Source organism: Camelus ferus, chromosome 6 (genome assembly GCF_009834535.1).
Source record: "Camelus ferus isolate YT-003-E chromosome 6, BCGSAC_Cfer_1.0, whole genome shotgun sequence".
NCBI classification, from domain to species: Eukaryota; Metazoa; Chordata; class Mammalia; order Artiodactyla; family Camelidae; genus Camelus; species Camelus ferus.
The window spans coordinates 83442754-83466192 of NC_045701.1; the positions used below are offsets into that span (position 1 = coordinate 83442754).

Below are 23439 nucleotides of genomic sequence, written 5' to 3' on the forward strand. Positions count from 1 at the left end.
GGTAAATGAAGGCGTGAACTGTTTAGCCCCCTCTCAGAGTTCTTTTCTTGGTGTCCTGCCATCCAGAGAGGCAGCAGAATTCCAAAACTTTCAAGTGCAAACTTGATGTTTTTCTGAAAAGAATACTATGTTTAACATCAGGCTCACAGACCAGGCCTGATTTGGGAGATGGCTCGATGTAGGGGTGGGGGCGGGGCTGTAGGAGGGAACTGTGGGGGGCGGGCTGCCCCAGCCTCTCATCCCCTCGTCCCCACCATGGTAACACTTCTGCTTCCCGAGTAGATGGGCGGCGTGGGCCTGCCCAGGCTGGGCTGCTCTGCCTCCGCACTTCAGCTGGAAGATATAGGTTCTACTTGCCAGCACAGGGCCTCCTGGGAGTTTCTGGATTTGAGTCTCCAGAGCTTGCTGAGCACAGCTATTCAGGGCCGGGTTCCAAAACCCAGACATTCCAAAGACTGGAGCAGGGCCTGGGAATCAGCCTTTTCAAACCTTCTCTGGGTGATTCCTGGGGCCTAGGCCGAGTTGGGACTTGCTGCTCCTGATCAGCACCTCCCAACCTTCTTTCACATTAAGAGGAGACCCAGAAAATGAAATTCACCCCCCACCGAGGTCACAGAGGGTGACCCCTGGGCTGGGCCTCCCCAGGATCCTCTCTGGTGACCAGAGGGCTGCGGAGATCTATGTCCTGGACTGCCTCTGGTACATCCCTGGTACATCGGCCCACTTGCCAGAACACTCTGTGGGAGTAAGGTCATGCCCAGCCAGCTCATCTGCTGGGCTAAAGGGCAAACTGTCTTTGGGTAGGAGCTTGGCCCCTGGGGTGGGTCTGGGACACTGAGCAAAGGAGGAGTGGTTTTCTCCAGATCCTGGACACCTGTATCAGATCATCCTTTTGGGTAAGCAGGAGAAAGCAGCTTTCTGACAGGCAGAATCCTGGAAGGGCAATGTGCCCACCCAGAGGAGAGCCAGCTCCAGGGCTGATGGACCAGGACAGTCCCGCCCCACGTAGCATTTCTTACCTCTGTGTTCCTGAGAGGTCCGGACACAGGCCCCTGGGTACCCCACACAGCCCTGAGTTGTCCCATCACACGAAGTCCACGTGGGGCCGAGAACAGGGACTCGGAGCTGCAGTCACCAGTGAGGTTTCAGTTCCTCAGGGCCCAGATGCCAGGGAGGGCTGGAGTGTGGCCACAGTGAGGGAGGTGCAGCTGTGGTCTAGGAACAACCTATCTTGCAGCAGGGTTAAGACTGAGAAGGAACTACCATTCCCTGAGTTCCCCGGTAAGTGGGTGGAATCCCCATTATACAGATGTGGGGCCCAACGGGGCCACAGCCGCCACCTTCCACTAGTCATTTCATCTGAATCCTGGTTCTGGTGCTGCCCACCGTCCAGGGCTCTGCAGGAAACCAGGGCAGGGATATGCCCTTCGGGGCAGCTGCTGTCCTATAGCGAGAAGCAGCCATGTGCAAGGACAGCTCATTTTTCCATTTCCTTGAAATCTTGAGTTTGGCAGGATTGTGTGGGGTGGACCCCAGGGCCAACCGCCCCCTCCTCTTGTCCTCGTTCCAGGATCTGTGCTCCTCAGAGAAGTGGCTTGTAGGAAATCAGATCTAGCTCCCTGTGGGGACTCTGGACAGGTCACCTCCCAGGGTGGCGGGCTTAGAATGCTGGTCTCTTGCAAGGGCTGGGACCAGATTGCTCCCAGGTTCTGTGCACCCATGAGCCCTTCTCCAGGGAGCCCTGCCCTTCCTGGTGGGCGGGGACTTCCTCCTGCAGTTGGTTCCACATTCCTCTTCAAGTCAGAGGTTCAAGACATTCCCCTGGGCTGGCCCACAACGGAGCTGAGTGCTGCGAGCTTCCGCCCAAAGCTTGCCTCTCCTTGCTCTCAGGGACAGGCCGGAGCTTCCTGTGTCCCTGAGGAAGTCTCTCTTTGTGTCCCTGCGGAAGTGTTTCCAGGTGTTACCCTGGGAAACCACAAGTCACTTCCTCCCAGCCTTCCTCCTCCTCCCCCTTGTGTGGGAATGGAGTTACGTGGCTGCCGCCCGTTTAGGTGTGTTCAGCGGCCAAGGGAAATCAAGGCCCGTGTGGGCAGAGGGTCACGGGAAATCAGAGCCAGTGGTGGATGCAGCACCTACGAGAAATTCCACGTGTCCAGCTCCAGACCCTCCTTCCTCCCACTCACCCACCTCATCTTTTCAACTTGACTCTGGTTGTGGCTTTGAAGTGATCTGGGGCTGTGGGGTGGCCCTGAGGGGCTTCAGGGGTGGTTGGAGCTAGTGTTCTCCCAAGCTGGGCCCCCGGGAGGAATCATGGGGCCAAGGAAGGGATTACAAGGCAGGGCATTGGGAAGAGGGGAGAAGCCATCCCCTCTGGTCAGCCTGGAACCAGTGTGGCTACGGGTGACAAGGAATGAACCCAGCCCATCTGGTGCGCGGCTCTTCTGGGTTGTCGGGGACAGGCTGGGAGGCAGGCGCTGGAGTCTGGAGGTCCTGGGTTTGAATCTCGGTTCTGCTGCTCACCAGCATTCTGGGCCTGGGCCTGAGCAAGCTGCTTCACTTCCTAAGCCTCCATTCTTCATCTGCAAGGTGAATGATGGCATCCTGGTCTCTGTAAGCAGTAAATAAGATGGACCATTCATCACTGCCTCTGTGCACTGCCTGACACATGGGTGTTCATGTGGATCATAGTGGGTTTAGTCACATGGCTTCTGTTAAACCCAGCTTCTCACACCCTCCCCTGCTTGAACTGTAAGCAGTGTTCTAGAAAGGTCACAGGTGCCAGAGTCCCTGGAGGCCTGGCACTGTGGTCATCCCCAGTATCAGGGAGAGGCAGCTAGTATCTACTAAGCACCTGCTATGTGCTGGGCACTGGGCTTCAGGCACTTTGCAGACACAATGATTCCTTCAGTCAGGAAGTATTTGGGTACCAGACTGTTCTGGGCCTTGGGGATACAGATGGGAACAGGACAGCCATGGTCCCTGCCCTCAGGGAGCTTCCAGGCTTGCAGAGTAAATCCAAGCAGATAATCATGGGATGTACTATATGCTTCATGTCCTGCACTTATCACATAGCTGATGGGTGGAAAGAGGAGATGGAAATGCCAGCCTGGGGTCCCCGGGCTCTGCCCACCCACATGAGGCATCACTGGGTTCGTGGACCAGAGCCCAGGGCACCCAGCTGCAGTCCAGCTCTGGTGGCCGCCCAGTCTGATGCTGGGTTTACACTGACACTGGATGTGGCCGTGCTCTTCCCGCTCTGGGCCACAGAGGCTGGTAGTTGGGTCTCCTAGGCTGGCCGTCGGGGAGGGGAAGGGAAAGGGGGAAAGGAGAAGCAGCTCTTCCCCCCATGGAAACTGTGGTCTGCAGCCCAGGCACTGCCCCGAGATGGCTGGCCGGTGACCCTGAGCCCCAGCCGGGCCGGAGAAAGCCCTTAGTTCAGGCTGTGTGTGGCTGACTTACAGTCTGGGAGGTCCTCCAGCTCCGTGGGCCATACCCTGGACTCCAGCTGGACTCCTCTCTCCTGCCCCATCAAGGTAAGGAAATCACATCTGTGTTCCGGGATGTGTGTCCGCCATAACAGCCACAGACACTGGGGACTTGTTGTCTGTCAGGCATTGAGTGAAAAATAAGGATTTCTTACAGGGCTCTTATGGGGCCTCTGTGTGCCACACCTTGTTCTCAGAGCTTTGCGTGTATTCCCTCAGTTAATCCTCACAGCAGTACGTGGGGCGGAGACAACGATCATCTCCATTTTATGGAGAAGGAAAGGGACACAGAGGAGTTAAGTAACTTGCCCACAGTCACCCAGCTACTGAGTGGAGAGCAGGGTTTCCAGCCACGGCAGCCCAGGCTGAGCACTGTGGCGGGCTGCCTCTTCGTGCTGTGCACTTTCATTCAGTCCTCACAGCTGCCCTGTGAGGGAGGCATTACCATTACCCCCATTTTACAGGGAGGAAAACTGAGGCTCAGAGAGGCCATGGGACTTCCGAGTCCCACAGCCATTATGTGGGAGCCACCCTGTGTCTCCTGAGCTGGGAGCAGCATCACAGGCTGGTCCAGTCAGGAGCAACAGGAGCCCAGGCTCCCGGAGGTTCTTGAACAGTAACAGAATGTTACCGAGTTCTTCCTGTGGGCCAGGCAGGGTATGAACTCTTTAGGTCCTCACAACCACCCTAGAAGGTCAGTACTCACCCCCATTTCTCAGGTAGAGAAACCGAGGCACAGAGAGGGCTAGTTACTCAACATCACACAAGAGGAAGGAGCAGAACCAGGGTTTGCACACTGGCATTTTGACCCCAGATGTGCTTAGGGGACAGCACTGCAGCCCAGCCAGTAGATTTTCTTGACTCCTTTCCTTTGGGGCCTGTGAGAAATGCTTGCTTTTTCCGGGATGCCAGCGTCTTCTAGCTTGTACACAGGTGCCAAAGAACTTTGTCTTTATTGTGTAAACCACGTTGGATTGAATTGAATTTTGGGCCTTTGGGGACCTTAGCCCGTCTCTTCAGACCTCGGATGGCAACCCAAATCTCCTCTCCTGTCTACTGGGGGAGGGAAAACAGCACAACATAAAGGCTGAGAGTTGGTTTTATTCAGGAGACATTTCTGAGGACTCCAAGCTTGGGATGCAGCCTCTGAGATCTAAGGCATTGCTCCAAAGAGGTAGAGGAGGAGCCAGGACGTACAGGAGTTTATGCAACCAAGACCAGGTAGTCAGAACATCAAAAGATTACTGTTAAAGAAACCAGATATCTCAAGGAATTTAGCACTTTTCTATGTATGCAAAGATATAAAAGTCTGGGCTCATTGAAATCATTCCTTTGATAAGCACCTACCTCTCTAGAGCCAGAATCCTGTTCTCTCCCAGACTGAGTTCCCTCGGGGGTACCGTCAGAGGTGGCTGCAGAGGCTGAGGACTTGGCTGATCTCCATCCTGAGATCCTCCGGCTCATGGCTTAATGGCCAGCAGCGTCCTTTGTGTACTGCTATGGCAGGCAGTATTTCTCATTCACACTTTACCACCCTAGCACTCAGCCCAGGCAATCTGAAGATTTCAGGAAGCTTCTAGTGCTTCTTCCCCTCACCCCACTCTATCTTCCTCAGCTGCACCGTCCTGCCTGGGAGGAGAGAGATCCGCTTAGTCTCTGTGAACCCATTTTCTAGAGCAGAAAAGGAGCTCTAGGAAACTCCGTGCCCTGTTCTTTCCTCTGAGCTGCTCTGCACATCTGGGAAAGCAGCGGAGAGACTGCTGGGGTTGTGGGCTTATTTATGTGTGAAATTCCACATGTAATTCAGAACCCCAGAGACACACAGCACTTTGTGGTGGAAATGATCTTGTTCTCGCCTTGGTGGCGGGAGCTACAAGAGAAATCGCACGTCCAGTAGATTGTCCCATAAGTCAAGGTCAAGATTTCCAAGAGGTGCCCGTCAGTCCCTGTGGAGTGCTGAGGTATCGGTTCACAGCCCACTTAGAATAGACACTGGCTGAGCACTGTTATTTTTTAAAAATATGACAGCTTTATTGAACTGTAATTTATTTACTATAATATTCACACCTTTGAAGTATACAGCTGAGTGGGTTTTAGCACATCCACAGACTTGTGCAACCATCACTCCAGTCAGTTTCCTTTCCCACCTCAAAAGGAACTTGCTCGCTGTTAGCAATCACTCTCCATCCTTTCCCCATCTCCTGGCACCTACTACTCTACTTTGTCTCCATAGGTTTATCTATTCTGGACATTGTATATAGATGGAGTCACATAGTAAGTGGCCTTTAGTGTCTGACGTCTTAGCATGTTTCAAGGTTTATCCACGTCATAGCTGTCAGTCCTTCAGTCCTTATGGCTGAATAATTTTCCATTACATGGATAGATCCCATTCACCACTCATCAGTTGATGGACAGTTGGATTATTTCCATTTTCAGGTGATGAGTGGTTTACAAAAACAGCTACTAAAGTGTAGTAGAGGAAGAGTTTTTTTTTTTTTTAATCTAAATGAAATCAATTTTCCTCCAAGTTCTCTGTGGTTAGCAACGAGTGGTCTTGGAATACTAGGGTGAAGAGGGATCTTGGGGGTTTTAGACCAGCCTTCTATGTTCTGGGGCAGGAGTTTGCCAAAGCGCAATCTTGACCAGCATCCGGGCCACCTGCCCTGGAACCTGCTTTGTGATGCCCCCACATCCAGGCCAGTGCAATGCAAGCTGGGAGGTGGGGTGAAGGGGCCCAGGGCACACTGTGTGCTGCACGTGTGCTGGGGTCCCAAAGCCTCTTCAGACGCCAGCAACAGAAGCTCCCTGGAGTAAAAGGGGACTCTTTCATAAGGATATAGTGGTGTGTTCTGGGTCCTACGAGCAGGGAAATAGCTAGACTCACCCAGGGGCTGGACTTCAGACCTCCGTGCATGTGAGGCTCTGCCAGGCTCTTGTCTTCACTTCTCTGGGCATGCCTGTCTCCTGCTCTTTGGCTGCAGGCCAGCTTTTCTCAAATTCACTGTCAGTCCCCATGGCAGACTCTGGCTTCCCACGGACCCCAGACTGACCCTGACAGCTCCCACCTCTCTAACTTAGTTCACTGGTGTTGCATCTGAATTCCAGTGTCTCGAGAGAGAGAAAAGGCCAGAGGTCAGGGTTCCACCCCTAATCAGCAGCTGCGCTGGCCAGCATGGCTTTGGTGGCCCCTAGGAGAGTGGTTCTGAGGTGAGAGGGGCTGAGTGCACACGCCTGCACCCATTGTAGGTGTCTGTGACAAGTGCCTCTGATATTAGCAGGAGATGATGGATGTAGCCCATCTCACATGCAGGAGGAATGGAAATTGATAGATGTAGGCAGGACCCTTACGCAGCTATGGGAAGGACACTTTAGGCTGGGCACCAGCAGTGGCTCCCACTGAACTGGCTGCCGCCACGCCAGAACTGGGGACATGGGGAGCTGGGATACACTGAAAATGTTCAGGAACTCACCATGAGAGGCCTGAGGGACCATCCCTGATGCCCACTCAGGTAGCCCCTGAGCCATGGACAGGCTGCTGCACGTCCCCAGAGCCCTGCTCAACAGTACTGCATCTAAAGCAGCAGAAAGGCAGCCCAGCCCACCTCAACTCTGCTTTTCAAAGGAACCCAATTTGAGTCCAAAAATTCAGCAGTAAGGGAGTCTGGGAAATGCCTTTGCAGACACAATAGAGGAGGCTGGCATGGGAGCTGCCGAGGGCCCGCTCAACATGTCCGCTTCCAATGGGAGCTGTAGTGAAGCCTGGAGAAAAGCAATAAAACCAATCTTAACCATTGACTTGGGCCACAGCAGACCAGGTAAGGGACTCATATGGCTTCCAATCTCACAGTGAGGCAGGGGGGCAGGGCCCTGACCTATAGCTTGGTAGACACGTCCTTTGTGGAGGCCCCAGCATGTGTATTTGGTACTTAGAGTCTGCACAGCAACCCTGCTGGTTCCTGGGTGAGGAAACGGGGGCTCAGGAAGATGAGGTCACCGGTGAGTAGGGGTCGCAGGCAGGGCTGGTACCCCAGGTCTGCCTGACCCCACGTGCTGTCCTCAGCCTGGTCCCTATGTTGACTTTTGCCAAGAGGGCCCTCTGCCAAGCTGGATTACATGCTCTACAACACAGAGGGCAGCAGGAGGGAAGGGGAGGGAGGCAGCCAGCTTCTGGGTCTGTGTGGTTTTGAGGCACCGGGAGCCCAGCAGCCTTGCCCTGAATGCTGAATGTTTAAGGTGAAGGGGCCTGCCAGCAGGAGGAGAACCAGCAAGCATCCTTGACTGCATTGGTGTTTCTGGGGCCGGTGGCCTCTATTTCACACTTTCCGGGGCCTCCAGATCCAAGGCACAGCCTTCAGAGGCAGCGCAAGGAGCTCTGTACTTTTTGCCTTACTTTAGTCTCCCCGAAGTTCCTGGCAGGGGATGACACGAGACAGTTATCACCATCTCACAGATGAGGACGAGGTGGCTCAGAGAGGTGGGTGGTCCACCCGCTGTTACCCAGTTCAGCATGACAGAGAACGGAGCAGCTCTTTGGCCACAAGCCTTGTGATTCCCCAGGTGGAATGCAAAGCTGGCCGTACCTTGGGATCATCTTTATAGTAAGGGAGTTGGCACACCAACCCCAGATGCCTTTCTTCCAGCTCAGGGACCCACCTACTCCCGGTCCCAAAGGGAGCTGTGGGTGTGTATGCAGAGCTAGGGGTGAGGTCCCCATGATCTGAACCAGCTGAGGGAACTCTGGGCCTGGCTTCTCCACTGACTGGGAGATCCTGGTCTGCAGGTCTGATCTGTCCCCCTTTCCTGTGAGGGAAGCATGAACAGGGTCCCAGAGGCTGAATCATGTTACCTGACTGTGCCACAGGGTAAGGGGGAGACTGAGCCACAGCCACCTCCCTGGGGAAGGCCTCTCCCAGCCTCCACGAGCTCTCCAGGTTGATACACTGGGCTGCCAGGGTGTCTCTTACTGGCCCTTTGGTCCGTGTGCTCCCAGCCCTGACTGCCCACATCTCTGTAACAGCCCTCAGCAGGGCCAGCCTCTGACCTTGCTGAAGCCTTATGTTTTCTCTCACATCCTCCTTTTCATTCTTCCCCTCCCTCCCAAACTTCAGCATGGCAGCTCAGGTTGATTACAGCCCTGACCTCTTCTGCTTCCAACAGGGTCTCTCCTTGCCCCTTCAGTGCCCTCAGGATCGACACCTGCCCTCCGGGAGTCAGGATGGTATCACTAAGAGACTTTGGTCATGGACACGTGGGTCTCCCACTTCCTGGCTGTGCGACCTTAGGCTAGATGGCTTACCTTTCTGAGCCTGTTCTAGTCTCTGTAAAAACCACCCAGCCCGGTGCTTGACAATTGTAGGCACTCACTAAGTGGAAGTTAATGCAGTTGTTAATGTCAACAATAGCTAGAATTTAGTGCTTACTCTGCACCAGGCGTTGTGCTAAACACATGATGTGCATTGGCTCGTTTTAGTCTCACAATAGCTCTGTGAGGTAGGAATCCTTGTTATCCCCATTTTGCAGATTAGAAAACTGAGATATATAGAGGTGAAATACTCTGAAATCACGGGACTCGGAGGGCAGGCAAGCAGTATAATACAGAGAACCCAGAATTTAGACTCTATAAAGACCTGCATTCATGTCTTGGCACTTCCTCTCACTTTGAGATGTTTAAGTCACGGAATTTCACCAAACCTCAGTTTACTTACCTGTGAAATGGGGAGAATATCTATCCCCCTGCCAAGTTGATATAGAAAGAAGAGAGTTTGTAAAAATCTCCAAGATGTGAGGCAGGACGCAAATGTTTGATAATGGTAAGGGTCCATTCATTGATCCAGCCATGACAATGCTCTACCTCCACCTCCACCCCTTGTCTCCCCACAAGGACCAGCTCAGAGGCCACTGGCTGGGAAAGCAGGATCTGTCTGTGGCTCTACCACTGATTTCCCATGAGATTTGGGCAGATCATTAACCTTCATGGGACTTGGTTTTCCTCTTTATAAACAGTTAACCAAGTGAGATTTATCTGAGGAGTGCAGGGTTGGTTCAACATATGAGAAACAATGTAACACTGTATTATTAGAATAAAGGACAGGATCCAGATCAAGCAAGCTCTTCCGGGGTTGCAGCCTCAGGTCACGGAGGCCCCTCAATCTAAAGATGGTGGCTTTGACAGTGAGGGGCATTATGGCGCTGGGGGTGAATATTGGCCAGCCTGTTGTGTTTGTCAGCAAAATTCCTTGGACCATGGCCTCAAGTGAGCTGAGAGAAGACTTTGCACAATTTGGCCATGGATGAAAGAGCACTGTACGTTTTGACAAGAAGAATAGCTTTTGCAGAAGTATGGATTGGATTCATTTTTCCTCCGAAGAAGAACTTCAGAATGCACAACAGGAAAACCACGTTATTGATGGAGTAAAGCTCCATGTTCAAGCTCAGAAACCCAAAGCTTTGCAGGGGAATCAAACATTTGATGAAGAGAAAGATTTTTGAGACCATCACTGCCTATTAAATAAACAAAACTGAAAAAAAGAAACATAAAGGACAAAAGCCATGTGATCATCTCAAAATGCACTTGTCAAAATTCACCCTTCCTTGATGGAAATAAAATGCTCAACAAATTAGTAGTAAAAGCAAATTTCCTCAATCTGATAAGGGGCATCTACAAAAAACCCACAGATAAACTCATACTTAATGGTGAAAGACTGAAAACTCTGCCTAAGATGAGGAATGAGATGAAGATGTCACTCACCTCTTCTATTCAGTGTTGTGCTTGAGGTTTTAGCCAGGGAAAATACGCAAGAAAAAAATAAAAGGTATCCAGTTTGAAAGGGAAGACGTAAGACTACCTGTGTTCGTAGGTGACATGATTTTGTCTATAGAAAATCCTAAGGAAGCCATCAAAAGAGAAAAACCCTATTAGAATAAACTTGCAAGATACAAGATCAATATACAAAATTCAATTGTACTTCTATACGTTAACAATCTGAAAACAAAATTAAGAAAATAATTTTATTTATAATACCATCAAAAAATATTAGGAATAAATTTAGCAAAGGTAGAATAAGACTTATACACTGAAAACCACCAAACACTATTGAAAGAAATTAGAGAAGAGCTAAATAAATGGAAAGGCATCCTGGGTTCACAGGTTGGAAGACTTAAAATTGATGGCAATAGTTCTCAAATTGACCTATATATTCCATGCAATCTTTATCAAAATCCACGCTAGCTTTTTTTTGCAGAAATTGACAAGTTATCCTAAAATTTCTATGGAAATGCAGGTGACCCAGAATAACCAAAACAATCTTGAACAAAGTTGAAGGACTTTTTGATTTCAGAACTTATTACAAAGACACAGTAATCAAGACTAGTACTGGCACAAGAAAAATATACATCAATGGAATAGAATTGAGGATCCAGAAACACACCCGTACATTTAAGGTCAATAATTCTTATTAAGGGTGCCAAGACAATTCAGTAGGGGAAAGAGTAGTCTTTTCAACAAATGGTGCTAGGACAACTAGATAGCCACCTTTTTTAAATGAAGTTGCACCCCTAATTCACACCATATACAAAAATTAATATGAAACAGAGACCTACACGTAGTAACTAAAAATATGAAACTCTTAAAACAGATGTGGAATATTTGTGACCTTGGATTAAGCCATGGTTTCTTAAATATATCAAAAGCCTAAGTAGCAAAAAAATTAATGCATTTTACCAAAATTTAAAAGCTGATTTATAGGGCAGGCACTGTGAAGAAAGTGAAAACAACTCAGGGTGGGAGGAAACATTTGTAAATTATATTTCTGATAAGGATATGGTATCTAGAATATATGTAGAACTCCTAGAACTCAACAGTAGAAAGACAAAACACCCAGTCTTTGAAATAAGCAAAGGACTTGGGTGGATAAGTTCTCCAAAGATGAGCCAGTAAATCCATGAAAAATGCTCAACATTATTAGTCATCAGAGAAATGCAAACCAAAACCATGGTGAGATACCACTTAGCACTCACTAGAACGGCTGTCATCAAAGGAGACTAATGTGTTGGCAAGGATGAGGGTATATTGGAATCCTCATACACTGCTGGTAGGAGTGTTAACTCAATTAAACATAGAGTTATCACGTGGCGCATCAATTCTACCCCTAGCTGTATGCTCAAGAGAAAAGAAAACCTACGTCCACGCAAAAACTTGGTACATGCATGTTCATAGCATTATTCGTAGTAGCTAAAAGTGGAGACAATCCAAATATCTGTGAGGTGATGAACAGATTAAACAATATAGTGTATTCATATAATGAAATAATTGGCCACAAAAAGGAGTGAGGTATGGTTTCCTGGGTGAACTTTGAAAACATTATGCTAAGTGGAAGAAGTCAGACAAAAGGCCACGTGATTCTGTGTGTGTGTAGATTGTCCAGTACAGGCAGATCCACAGAGACGGGTAGATTAGTGATTGCTGGGGCTTGAGGGGAGGGGCGTGGGGAGTGATTGCTAACAGGGGTGGGTTTTTTTTTCTTGGATCTGAAAATCTAATGGAATTATATAGTGGTGATGGTTACACAGCTTCCTAGTATACCACAAACCACTTAATTATATGCTTTTAGGGGTGAATTTTATATCTTAATTTTTTTAATGGAGTTCATCTAGAATGGTGGTTCACAAAGGGGTGGGGCAAGCAGTATCAGCGGCCCCTGGGAACTTGTTACAAATGCAGATTCTTGGACCCCCCTTTCCCCTGACCTGTTCCAGAGCTGCCAGATAATTAGCTGCAGGGGAGGGGAGGTCTAACAAACTCTCCAGGGGATTCTGATGTAGACGCAAGTTCCAGAACCACTAGTCTTAGAACTTCGCTCTCTAGATCATGCAGAAGCTCCTAGCTCCAGGGTCCATGAATATCTGCGTCATCCAGTGACTCGCGCATCCCCACGTACCACAAGTTAACCACTCTAGGTAGTTAACTATCCAAGTGATTTTGTTTGAAGTTTTCCGTTAGCAACTGCATCTGTTCTTAATTTTTCCCTCCAGTAATAGTAGCCATCTGTTTTGGTAGAGTTCACTTAAAACATTTTTTCACATAATTAAATTGTAATTTCCTACTTCAAAAAAGAAATCTGAGAGTCGAAAGGGACAGCAGCCCTCCTTCTCTTGCTTACGTTTGCACATCAGTCGGGGTCCATGGTGAGAATCTGTCTCTCAGGGGTCCCTGACATTGTGCTTGAAGAGGTGGCACAGGCAGGGGAAGGAGGGGCTCCTGGTGTGTTGGAGATGTCTCTTGGGATAGACCCTGTCTCATCCCTCCTGTAGCCCCCCAAACTCTACCACTTCATCCCCAAATTAGCTAGACGAGATATTAGAGAAACCTAATTCAAGGTGGTTTAAGCCAAAGGGCCCACAGTGGCAGGTTCACTGGGAGAATCTGCCTCAGACAAAGCTCGACATTGGGCTCAAAGGGTTACAAGATCCTGTCTGTCTCTCTCTGCAAGGCCTTCCCCTGCATTGTCTTTATTCTCGGGCAGCTTGCAAAGGTGACACTAGCCATCTAGGCTTACATCTCATCTGGTTAACCTATGCACAAGTGGTACCTCTGGCTGAGTTAAGGATTGTGTTCAGCTGTGTGTAACAGAAAATTTAAGTGACAAAGCCTTCGCCTTGAGAGATTTATTTTTATCACAGCAAGTCCTGAGATTAGGGACTCTTGTAGCTCTGTCATACCATCAGTGTCCCACCTCTTTTCCTCTATCCTTAGCAGATGACTTTAATCCTCAAGGTTGCCAAGTGGCTCCTGCAGCTTGTGTGTTCATGTTCCAAGCAGGAGCAAGGAGGAAGGACAAAGGGCAGGAGGCACATGTCACTAAGCCTGTCTCTTATCAGGAAGATCGTCAACTTCCTGGAAACCCCAACATATAGATGTCTACTTACAACTCATTGTATATGACCATGACCACGCCTACCTGCCAGGAAGCCTAGGAAATTAAGAATTTTAGCTATGAACCTACTGTCCCAAGAGAAAATAGAGTTCTGTTAGTAAGGAGGAAGGGATAATGGACATTATAGACAGTGATTCCCAGCAAAATCCCCATGTGGGTCTCTAAATGAGGATGCATTGGGGGTCATTCACTGAACCCTGAATCTATGTAAACCCCCAATGTCAAGGGTTGTTGACTTGTTCACTTGTGAATTCTCAGTAGCTAGAATAGTGCCTAGCACAGAGAATGAACACACTAAGCATTTATGGAATACATGATTAGCCAAACTTGACTCACACTCACACACCCACCTATAGAGCTAGGAAAGTAGAGTCAGCCCTCCAAACCATATGGCTGATGTGGGATGGAGGGTTGGTTCCCTCAAAGAATGCTAGTATGCTGTTACCAGTAGAGGGGAGTGGATGCCAGCCAGACAAGAACAGTGAATGTCCAGCACAACCCAGTGTTGCTCAGGCTTGCCAATTTTTAGAGACAGCAAGCTACTCATCCAGGAGTAAACCTTTCCTATGCGGATTAACCAGTCCAGAGCCCTGTGCTCTGAACCACCAGCCTCTGTCTGGCTCTCACACTCCAGGAGCCACTATTCCTTTGCCCTGATCAGCCCAGGGTCAGGGACCAGATGCCTAGGGACAGCCCCTACCCCCCAGAGACTGCTAAACTTACTCAGACTAGCCAGTTCTAAGCCTGTTCACCCTGCATTGTGTTTTCTCATGGAAACCACAATAAAGGCTTCTGCTCATGCTTTCCCCTGCCCCTTCTGCCTCCTGACCAACCCTGGTGCTTCTCCGAGAGACCCTGCATGGCTGGGAGAGATTCCTGTTTCCAGGGATCCATGAGCATATAAACTATACTTCATGTTAGTCATTTCCGTGTCTGGTGTCTTACCCTACCTGATTCAAACAAATGCTGGGTATATTTTAAAACATCTTAGATGTGGGTTTGGCAAGATAATATGCATTTGAGCATGACTAGAGCTTGGGGGCGTTCAAAAGAATCTTTAACATCTTGGGAGGGCTCAGGAATCTGTAGGTTAACAAGCCCCCAGGTGATGTGGGTGCACAGCTAGGCTGGAGAATGATCGATCCAGTCTTATTTTGTGGATGAGATGGTTGAGGTCCAGCCTGCTGGGCATGTCTGCTCAGGAGACCACGTGTGGGCCAGGAGGTTGCACGGTCAGCACAGAATTAAAATGAACGAGAGGCTCTTGGCCGGGGTGGCAGGATGAACAGCCCCTCCCTGCAGCAGGGCTGTTTCTGTCTCCATAATTCTATTGCTTGGGACTCTTTGGATACAAGTAACAAGAGCCAGCTCAAGCTCGCTGGAGCAGGAGAGGGGATATTTTGAGAAGGGTATGGAGGTGTTTCCTGGAGCTGGTGCAGCTGGGGCTCAGGACCTAGGGGAGCCAGGAGACAGATGACTAGGCAGGCTCTTCCCCATCCCTATCCCCGACTTATCCCTGCCCCTCAGACCTGCTTCCTCTGCCCCTCCCATCCTCACTTCACAATTCCAGCCACACACACTGAAATCCGTCCCAGACTCCCATGCCCAGAAAACAACCAGTAAGGCCTGGGACTGTCTCCAGGCTGCCCACACCTCCTTCCCTCAGTCAGGTGCAGTTGGGTTCTCTAATGTCTCTCTTCCAGTAACCTCTACTGGTGATGTGTTCTGTTCTCTTGGTCGAAGTTCAGGAAATACCTAATTTCATCTGCATAACGTATAGAAATCCTCTCCCCAGAAAAGGCTTTCAAAACTGGGACTCTCACGTCCGTTGTGTGTGGAGGTTTATTTTATTAGTTTTTATTTCAGATGGTTTTTTTTTTTCTGATCTTGTCCCTACATTCTGAGTGGCCCTTCTGGCCTCCCATTCATCTTGTATGTACTGAGCTCTGACATGGGCACAGGCGTGGAAGAATCCAGCAGGTCCCTGCCTGCGGGCGGCTTGCCCTCTGGCTTCAAACATACAAGTGACTGTACCTTCCAAGCCAGTATCAGGAGCTGTAATGTGACAGACGCACACAGTGTCTGAAACTGGGGTGCTGGTAACAGCCCCAGTGGTAATGGTGAGACTTGCCACTTACCAAGGCTTTTCTCTGGGCTGTTCGTTGACATATATCATGCTCCTAAGCCTCCAATACACTATCACCCCCATTTTAAGGTAAGGAAACGAGGCTGGAGAGATGCTTGCCTTATGACCCACAGCCCATGAGTTACCTACTTGGCTTAGAACCCAAATCAGATGCTGGAGGTTTGTCTGCTGCCTATATTGTCCTTGGCCTGGAATTATTACACTTCAACATATAGAGCAAGTAGGGAACGAAACAGTGAAGTGTTGAATTATACAGCGCAAGCTGTTAGAAAATAGGACAATGTGTCACCTGCTAATGGTCACCTCCTGCACCAGACTAGTGTAGAAGGCACCAGGGACCATTACCAGCTATGTTTGCACCCTGTCCTGGAAAGGCGGAGATGGTGGATTCAGGCAGTGAGGCTGTAGGCCAGCTTGGTAGAGTTTTAATAATTCATAAATATTCTTAAAATTCGAAGCAGTTACAGAAGAGAGATATCCCCATGGACTCTGTTAAAGGCTTTCTGGAAGTCAGAACAGTGGGGAAGCTGAAGACAGGCATGGGGTTGGTGGGAACACAACATGAGTACTGTGGAAGTTTTCCACAGTTTGATCCACAGCAATAAATATTTTACACATGCATGCACACACGAATATCTATGAAAAGAAAATAAGTCTCATGGAATAATATCTAACTCTTACTATGTATCATAGCTCTAACACTTATTTTTTTCTTCTTAAGGAAATGCTAGTTGCCACCCAGTTAGTTGATTTCACAGTTCACTAATGGGTCTCATCCAGCAGTTGAAAAACACAGCCGCAGAGTGGGTCCGACGGAGCACTGTTTCTTAGGACACAGCGGTGGGCCGTGAGGCTTGCCAGCTGGATGGGACCACATTGGGGCAGATGTCCAAACCAGATGCCAAAACCATACCACGCAAAAAGACAAACACCGAATGCTATTTGGTATCTGTGAAAATAAGAAATTACCTTTATGCTCTGGCATTTGTGCAGAGGTGCTCCTGGGTATGTAAAAGTGTCCAGAGTTACAATTCCCCAAAGTGAGTTCTCCCCCTGTATACAGAGTTTTAGGTCAGTTCTGGAGATGCCCTGAGCCTTCCCTGGCAGCCTAGGTGAGTTGGAATGTGGGCTGAAGTTTTGGGCAGGAAACCTCTCTGCTGTCTGTGCCGGGATTAAAAGGCACACAGCAAGGTGTGTGTAGAGGAAGATCTGGGAAGACAGATGTTTTTCTAGATACAGCATCTTGGATGAATACATGAATGCGTTTGCTGATTTTGAGCTAACCATTTTCTCCTGACTCGTTATTATAAGCAAGATGGAGTTTTTTTTCCTTAGAAAATATGTTTTTAATGATTTAGGAAGATTCAAGCACAGATGCACAGAACTAAAACAGTTACTGCCAGCCTACCTTGCAATTTCTTTTTTTAATTGAGATACAATTTGTATACTGTAAACCTTACACTTATAAAGTATACAATTCAGGGTTTTAGTATGTTCACAAAGTTGTGCAACCATCACCACTATATAATTCCAGAAAATTTTCATGCCACCAAAAAGAAACCTCAGACTCCTGGGCAATCACACCCTATTCCCCACCTCCCTCCATCCCCTGGCAACCACTAATCTATTTTCTGTCTCTTGATTTGTCTCTTCTAGACATCTCATACAAATGCAATCATATAATATGTGACCTTTGGCTTTTTTCATTTTGTGCAACATTTTCTAGGTTCATCCATGTTGTAGCCTGTATCAACACTGCATCCTTTTTTATGAATGAAAAATATTCCATTGTATTTATATATTCAATTTTGTTTATCCGTCCGTAACTTGATGGATATTTGGGTTGCTTCCACTTTGGGGCATTAGGAATAATGCTGTTATGAACATCTGAGTACAGGTTTCTGTGGGGTATGTTGGGGAATTGCCAGAGAGTTTTCCAGGAGGCTGTACCGTTGTCCATCTCCACCAGCAGTGTACGAGGGTGCCCATTCTCCCACATCGACACCAGTACTTGTTATTATTTATCTTCGTATTATAGTTATACTTGTGGGTGTGAAGTAGTTTTGATTTGCGTTTTCCTAATACAATCCTGAAGGTGCTGAGCATCTTTTCACATGCTCATTGGCCATTTGTATGTCTTCTTTGGAGAACTGTCTATTCAAATCCTTTGCCCATTTTTAAAATTGAGATTTTTTTTTATTGTTGAGTTACGATTTATTTATATATTCTGAACACTAGACCTTTCTATGATTTGCAGGTATTTTCTTCTGTGGGTTGTCTCTAACTTCCTGAATAGTGTCCTGTGGGGCACAAAACTTTTAAATTTTGAAGTCCAATTTGTTTTTTTTTCTTTTGTTACCTGTGTTTTGAGTGTCATCTAAGAAACCATTGCCTAATCCAAGGTCATAAAGAGTTATGCCCATGTTTTCTTGTAAAAGTTTTTTAATTTTAGCTCTTATTTTTAGATCTTCAATCCATTTTGAGTTCACTTTTGTATATGGTATGAGGTAGGGGTCCAATTTTATTCTTTTGCCTGTGTGTATGTAATTGTCCTAGCACTGTTTGCTAAAAAAGATTATTATTTACCTATTGAATTGTTTCAGCACTCTTGTTAAATATCAGTTTACCTTACCTGTATGGTTTATTTCTGGACTCTAAATTTTGTTCCATTGATGTGCATATCCTTATCCCAGTAGGAAACTCTCTTGATTACTGTAGCTTTGTAGTAAGTTTTAAAACTGGGGCATGTAAGTCCTCCAGCTTCATTATTTTTTCAAGGTTGGTTTGGCTGTTCTGGGCCCCTTGCATTTCAGTATGGATATTAGAATTAGCTCATCAATTTCTGCAAAAAAAAAAAAAAAGTAAGCTAGGATTTCAATAGGAATTGCATTGAATCTGTAGATCAGTATGGGGAGTATTTCCATCTTAATAATATTAAGCCTTACAATCCATGTACAGGATGTCTTTCCACTTATTTAGGTTGTCTTTAATTTCTTTCAATGATGCTTGGTAGTTTTCAGCACACTCATCTTGTACTTCTGTTATATTTATTCCTGAGTTTTTTTTTCTTTTGATCCTATTGTAAATGGAAATTGTTTTCTTAATTTCATGTTTCTGATGTTCATTGTTGAATTCAGCAGACATCCTCGTCTTGTTGAAAGTTTTCAGCCTTTCCCCATTAAATATGACGTTAGCTGTGGGTTTTTTATAGATGCCCTTTATTGAGTTAAGGAAATTCTTTTCTATTCCTAGTTTGTTAACGATTTTATCTTAAAAGGTGTTGGATTTTGTCAAATGCCTTTGTTGCCTCAATTGAGATGATTGTGCCATTTTGTCCTTTATTCTATTCATGTGGTGTATTGCATTGATTGAATTTCATATGTCAAACCAACCTTAAATTCCTGGGATAAATCTCACTTGATCATGGTGTATAATCCTTTTTTCTATGTTGCTGGATTCAGTTTGCCAGAATTTTGTTAAGGATTCTTGGATCTATATTCATAAGGGATGCTGGTCTGTAGGTTTGTTTATTCTTGGTGTCTGGCTTTGTATCAGGGTAACACTGGCTTCACAGAGCAAATGGGAAGTGTTCCTTCCTCTTTTATCTTTTGGAAGAGTTTGTAAAGGCCTCATGCCAATTCTTCTTTAAACATTTGGTAGAAATACCCATGAAACCATCTGGTCCTGGCTTTACTTTAAAGGAAGTTTTCTGATTATTATTTCACTCGCTTATTGTAAGTCTCTTCAGATTTTCTATTTCTTTTTGAGTCAGATTTGGTAGTTTCCATCTTTGTAGGATTTTACCTGTTTCACCTGGGCCATCTGATTTGTTGTCACACGGCTGTTCATAGTATTCCTTAATAATTTGTTTTATTTCTATAAGGTCCCTCATGGTGCCCCTCTTTCATTCCTGATTTCAGTAATTATAGAGTTTTCTCTTTTTTACCCCCTTGATCAGTCTAACTAAAGGTTTGTCAATTTTGTTGATCTTTTAAAGAACCAGCTTTTGGTTTAATTGATTCCTTTTTTCTGTTTCACTTATTTCTACTTCTCTCTTGGTTATTTCCTTACTTCTGCTTTTTTTGGAACTTAATTGGCTTTTCTCTTTTTGTTTCTTAAAGTGGAAAGATCGGTCATTGATTAAGATCTTGTCTCCTTTTTAATGTAGACATTTACAGCTATTCATTTCTCTCTAAGTACTGTTTCCCTGCATTCTATAAGTTTGGGTGTGTTATGTTTTCATTTTCATTCTTCTCGAAGTATTGTCTAACTTCCCTTGTGATTACTTCTTTGACTCACTGGTCGCGTAGGAGTGTGTTGTCTAATATCCACGTATTTGCCAGTCTTCCACGTTTCCTTCTGTTATTGATTCCACTTTCTTTCCCTTGTGGAATGGTTGTAGAATATACTTTGCATGTTTAAATCCTTTTAAATTTATTGATGTTTGTTTCATGACCTAACATTTGATCTATCCTGGAGAATGCTCCATGTGAACTTGAGAAGATGTTTTCTTCTTGAATACGCATTCAAATATTTTTCGTCAGATTTGGGAAGTTTTTGAGCATGAGTTCTTCAAGTATTCTTCCTGTTCCCTTTTTTTCCTCTCCTTTCTTTCTGGTACATTATTTTGGTATGTTGGATGGTGTGTCACAGGTCTCTCAGGCACAGTTCATTTTTCTTTATTCTTTTCTCTTTCTGTTTCAAAGACTAGATAGACTCAGTTTATCTATCTTCAAGATCATTGATTTCTTTCTTATTCCTTCTCAGATTTGCTATTGAGCCCCTCTAGTGAAATTTTCATTTTAGTTATTGCATTTCTCAACTCCAGAATTTCTTTTTTTTTTTGTCAGCTCTTTTTATAATTTTTGCTTCTTTATTGATATTTATTGATGTTCTCTGATGAGAAATCATTCTCACACTTCCCATTAGTTTTTGAGACAGTTAAAAAACTTCTTTGGGTATATTTTAAAATAACTGATTTAAAAATAGTCTTTGTCTAGTAAGTCCAGTGTCTGGAATTCCTCAGAGATAGTTTCTATCATCTGCTTTTTTTCCTGTGTTTGAGCCATGTTTTCTTGTTTCTTTCATGCCTTGTAGTTTTTTTATTGTTAAAACTGGGCATTTAAAATAATATAACATGAAATAATAAGAAGTCAGATTCTTTCCTCTTCCCAGGGCTATTTGTTCTTGCTTTATTGTTGTTGTTTATTTGTTTGGTGACTTTTGTAATTAATTTTTAAAAATCTATGTTCTTTATTGTGTGGCCACTGAAATATCTGCTAGGTTACCCTAAGGTCATCTAATGATTGCACAGAGATTATCTTAGATGCTTGGATCAAAACAAGTTTCCCAGTCTTTGCTGATGGGTTCTGTGTGTGTTTGGGGGCACGCCTTTAACACCCCAGCAGGCAGTTTACAACTCCACCCTAGCCTTTACTTCTTGCTTTCTCACTGCATCAGAGTTAGCAGAAGTGGAAGTTTAGGATGTTATCAAGTCTTTCCTGAACATGCAAATAACCCTGGGCACAGCCCTGTGCATGGACTTTGAGATTCCCAGAAATATGTAGGAGCTTTTCCAAGCCCTCTATGGACATCTCATTCCCAGCTTTTCCTTGTAAGTTTTTTCATTAACCTATTATTTGTCCAATTGTTATCCATCACCTTGAACAGCACAGTTTTCAACAATTGCCTCTTATTGTTTTCAACAAATGCCCTCAAGGAAAAGGCTATTCACGCTGGGTGAGCTCTGATTCAGGTAAAACAAAGACAGCCTTGAAAGTGGTGTCTCCCAGGAAACCAGCAGACAGGTCAGATAATGCCATTTCTCTGGAAATGGGCTTGGAAGGAGCTCCAATGCTGTCCTGCACCCTCCAGTGGATGCCAGACTACTTGATTTTCAAGGCTGTTCCAAAGCTGGTGAAAGAGAATGAAAATAGGGCAAATTAAAACTCTGCAAATCTCATTCTTACTGACACCCAGCCAATTTTCTTAAATAAACACTCCCTGGATTGCTACAAGTCTTTGGTTAATTTCCAGATTTCTGAAAAAAGTTGATTCTGACCATTTTTGCTAGTGTTCTCATTGCTTTTATGGAGGAGAGAATTTTTAGAAGTCCTTCCTCCACCATTTCATTGGCATCACCAACAAGCCTGTGTGGAGCTTATGTGTACTCAAAATACCCAGTGGCTTATTAAGGACACCATACTTGCATTCATGGCTTTTGAGGCCACTTTTCCTCAGTTGAATTGTTTGTGGATTCCCTTGGTAGGGGCCAGTGAGGTCATACCTGCCAGCAGGACACCCCATTTTAGTCTTGCACCTGCCACAGGCTGAGGATATGTCCTTGGAGCAAAGGAACTGAGATTTCCAGGGTTCCTACTGTGCCAGGCTCTGTGCGCTGGGTGTTTTATGTACATTGTATCATTTCATTTTTGCAACAACCAAGAAAGAGATAATATGCCCATTTAACAGGTGAAAAAACTAGTAAGATGCAAAATGCTAAGCAGTGTGCCTGCTACACATAGGAAAATATCCCCTATGTAGATTGTTGTGTTGTTGTTACTGTATATGTTGTTATACAAGCTGTTACTGTCAGAGGAAGAAGTGGAGTGGATAGGATTGCTCAGGGTCATTTGAACTCGAGCCCAGGTTTATCTTAATTCCAAAGCCCATCCATATTCCACAACCCCATTCCAGCTGCCCTGGGCAAGTTCGTTCCCATTCTGGGTCCCACTTTCTTTATCCTGCTAAATGAAGGATTTGGACTGACTGAAGTTATTTGGTCAACAAACACCTGAGTTGTTTTGCTGAGATGGCATCATGAAGATGTGTGATTCTGTGAAGTCAGCTGCTCTGAGTCACATTGGTAACATTCTCTTGTTTGTCTTGAAACAATAACCCCATGTGTGTTTCTCTCCCTGTCCCTTCTGGCTCCGCTCCACCCCACTGCAGAGGCAAGAGGGGACAAGGCCAAGTGGGTGTTCACCTGGCCGCTCATCTTCCTCCTGCGCATCACCATCCCCAACTGCAGCAAGCCCCGCTGGGAGAAGTTCTTCCTGCTCACCTTCGTCATGGCCACATTGTGGATCGCTGTCTTCTCCTACCTGATGGTGTGGCTGGTGAGTGATGGCATCGGGGTGGACTGGCCTCTCCCACCTGCCAGAGGCACTGCTGTGCCACCTTCAGCAAGTCACCTACCTTAACAGGCCTTGGCTTATTTCTCAGTAGAAAGGAATTTCAGCAGAGGCGTGTGGTGCTGTGCTGTGCACCAAGGATACCCAGATGGACACAGCCTGGTGCTTGCCTTCAAGGCAGGTGTGGGCAGGGAGATGAACCTTTACACGGGCAGCCTGAGACATGCCTCCCTGGTTTGATGGGAAGAGGAATATGGCAGGGGTGGCACGGACTCTCTGTAAAGAGCTCTGGAGGGCTAATCACTAGGCCCTCTGCCTCTCTAGCATCCTCGGGGGAATGTGATAGAGACTGGAGTCCATGGGAGACAAACCCAAGGCAGCCCTAACCATGCTCACTGCCAAGACCTGCTCCTCTACCCTCTCTACATCCAGGCGTATATATAAACTTTATGTAAACTCTTCTAGTCCTCATAACAACCCAATGGGATAAGCATTTTTATTATGCCCATTTTACAGATGGGGAAACTGAGGCATAGAGATTGAGTCATTTGCCCAATTAGTTATACAATTAGCAGCTATTGCACAATTAATTACACAATTTGTGAGTTCTAGAGTTGGGGTTAGAACCCAGGTATTGGTCTTCAGAGTTCATGACCTCAACCACTCTCCTGAAAGGCCTCTCAGTTTGTCACTGGAATTTTCAGGTGCCATTTGGACTAAAGTTGGTCAGGCAGAGAGGCTGT

The 23439-nt window shown here is 46.3% G+C and overlaps 1 protein-coding gene across 1 annotated transcript in view; it reads left to right on the forward strand.

Moving 5' to 3' along the window:
- The window catches only part of SLC24A4 (solute carrier family 24 member 4), a 152266-nt gene that overhangs the window by 118493 nt on the left and 10334 nt on the right, over positions 1-23439 (forward strand). The window contains exon 13 of the mRNA XM_006184187.3: positions 22515-22681. Coding sequence (XP_006184249.1) covers positions 22515-22681 — 167 coding nt within the window. The remainder of the gene's footprint in view (positions 1-22514; positions 22682-23439) is intronic.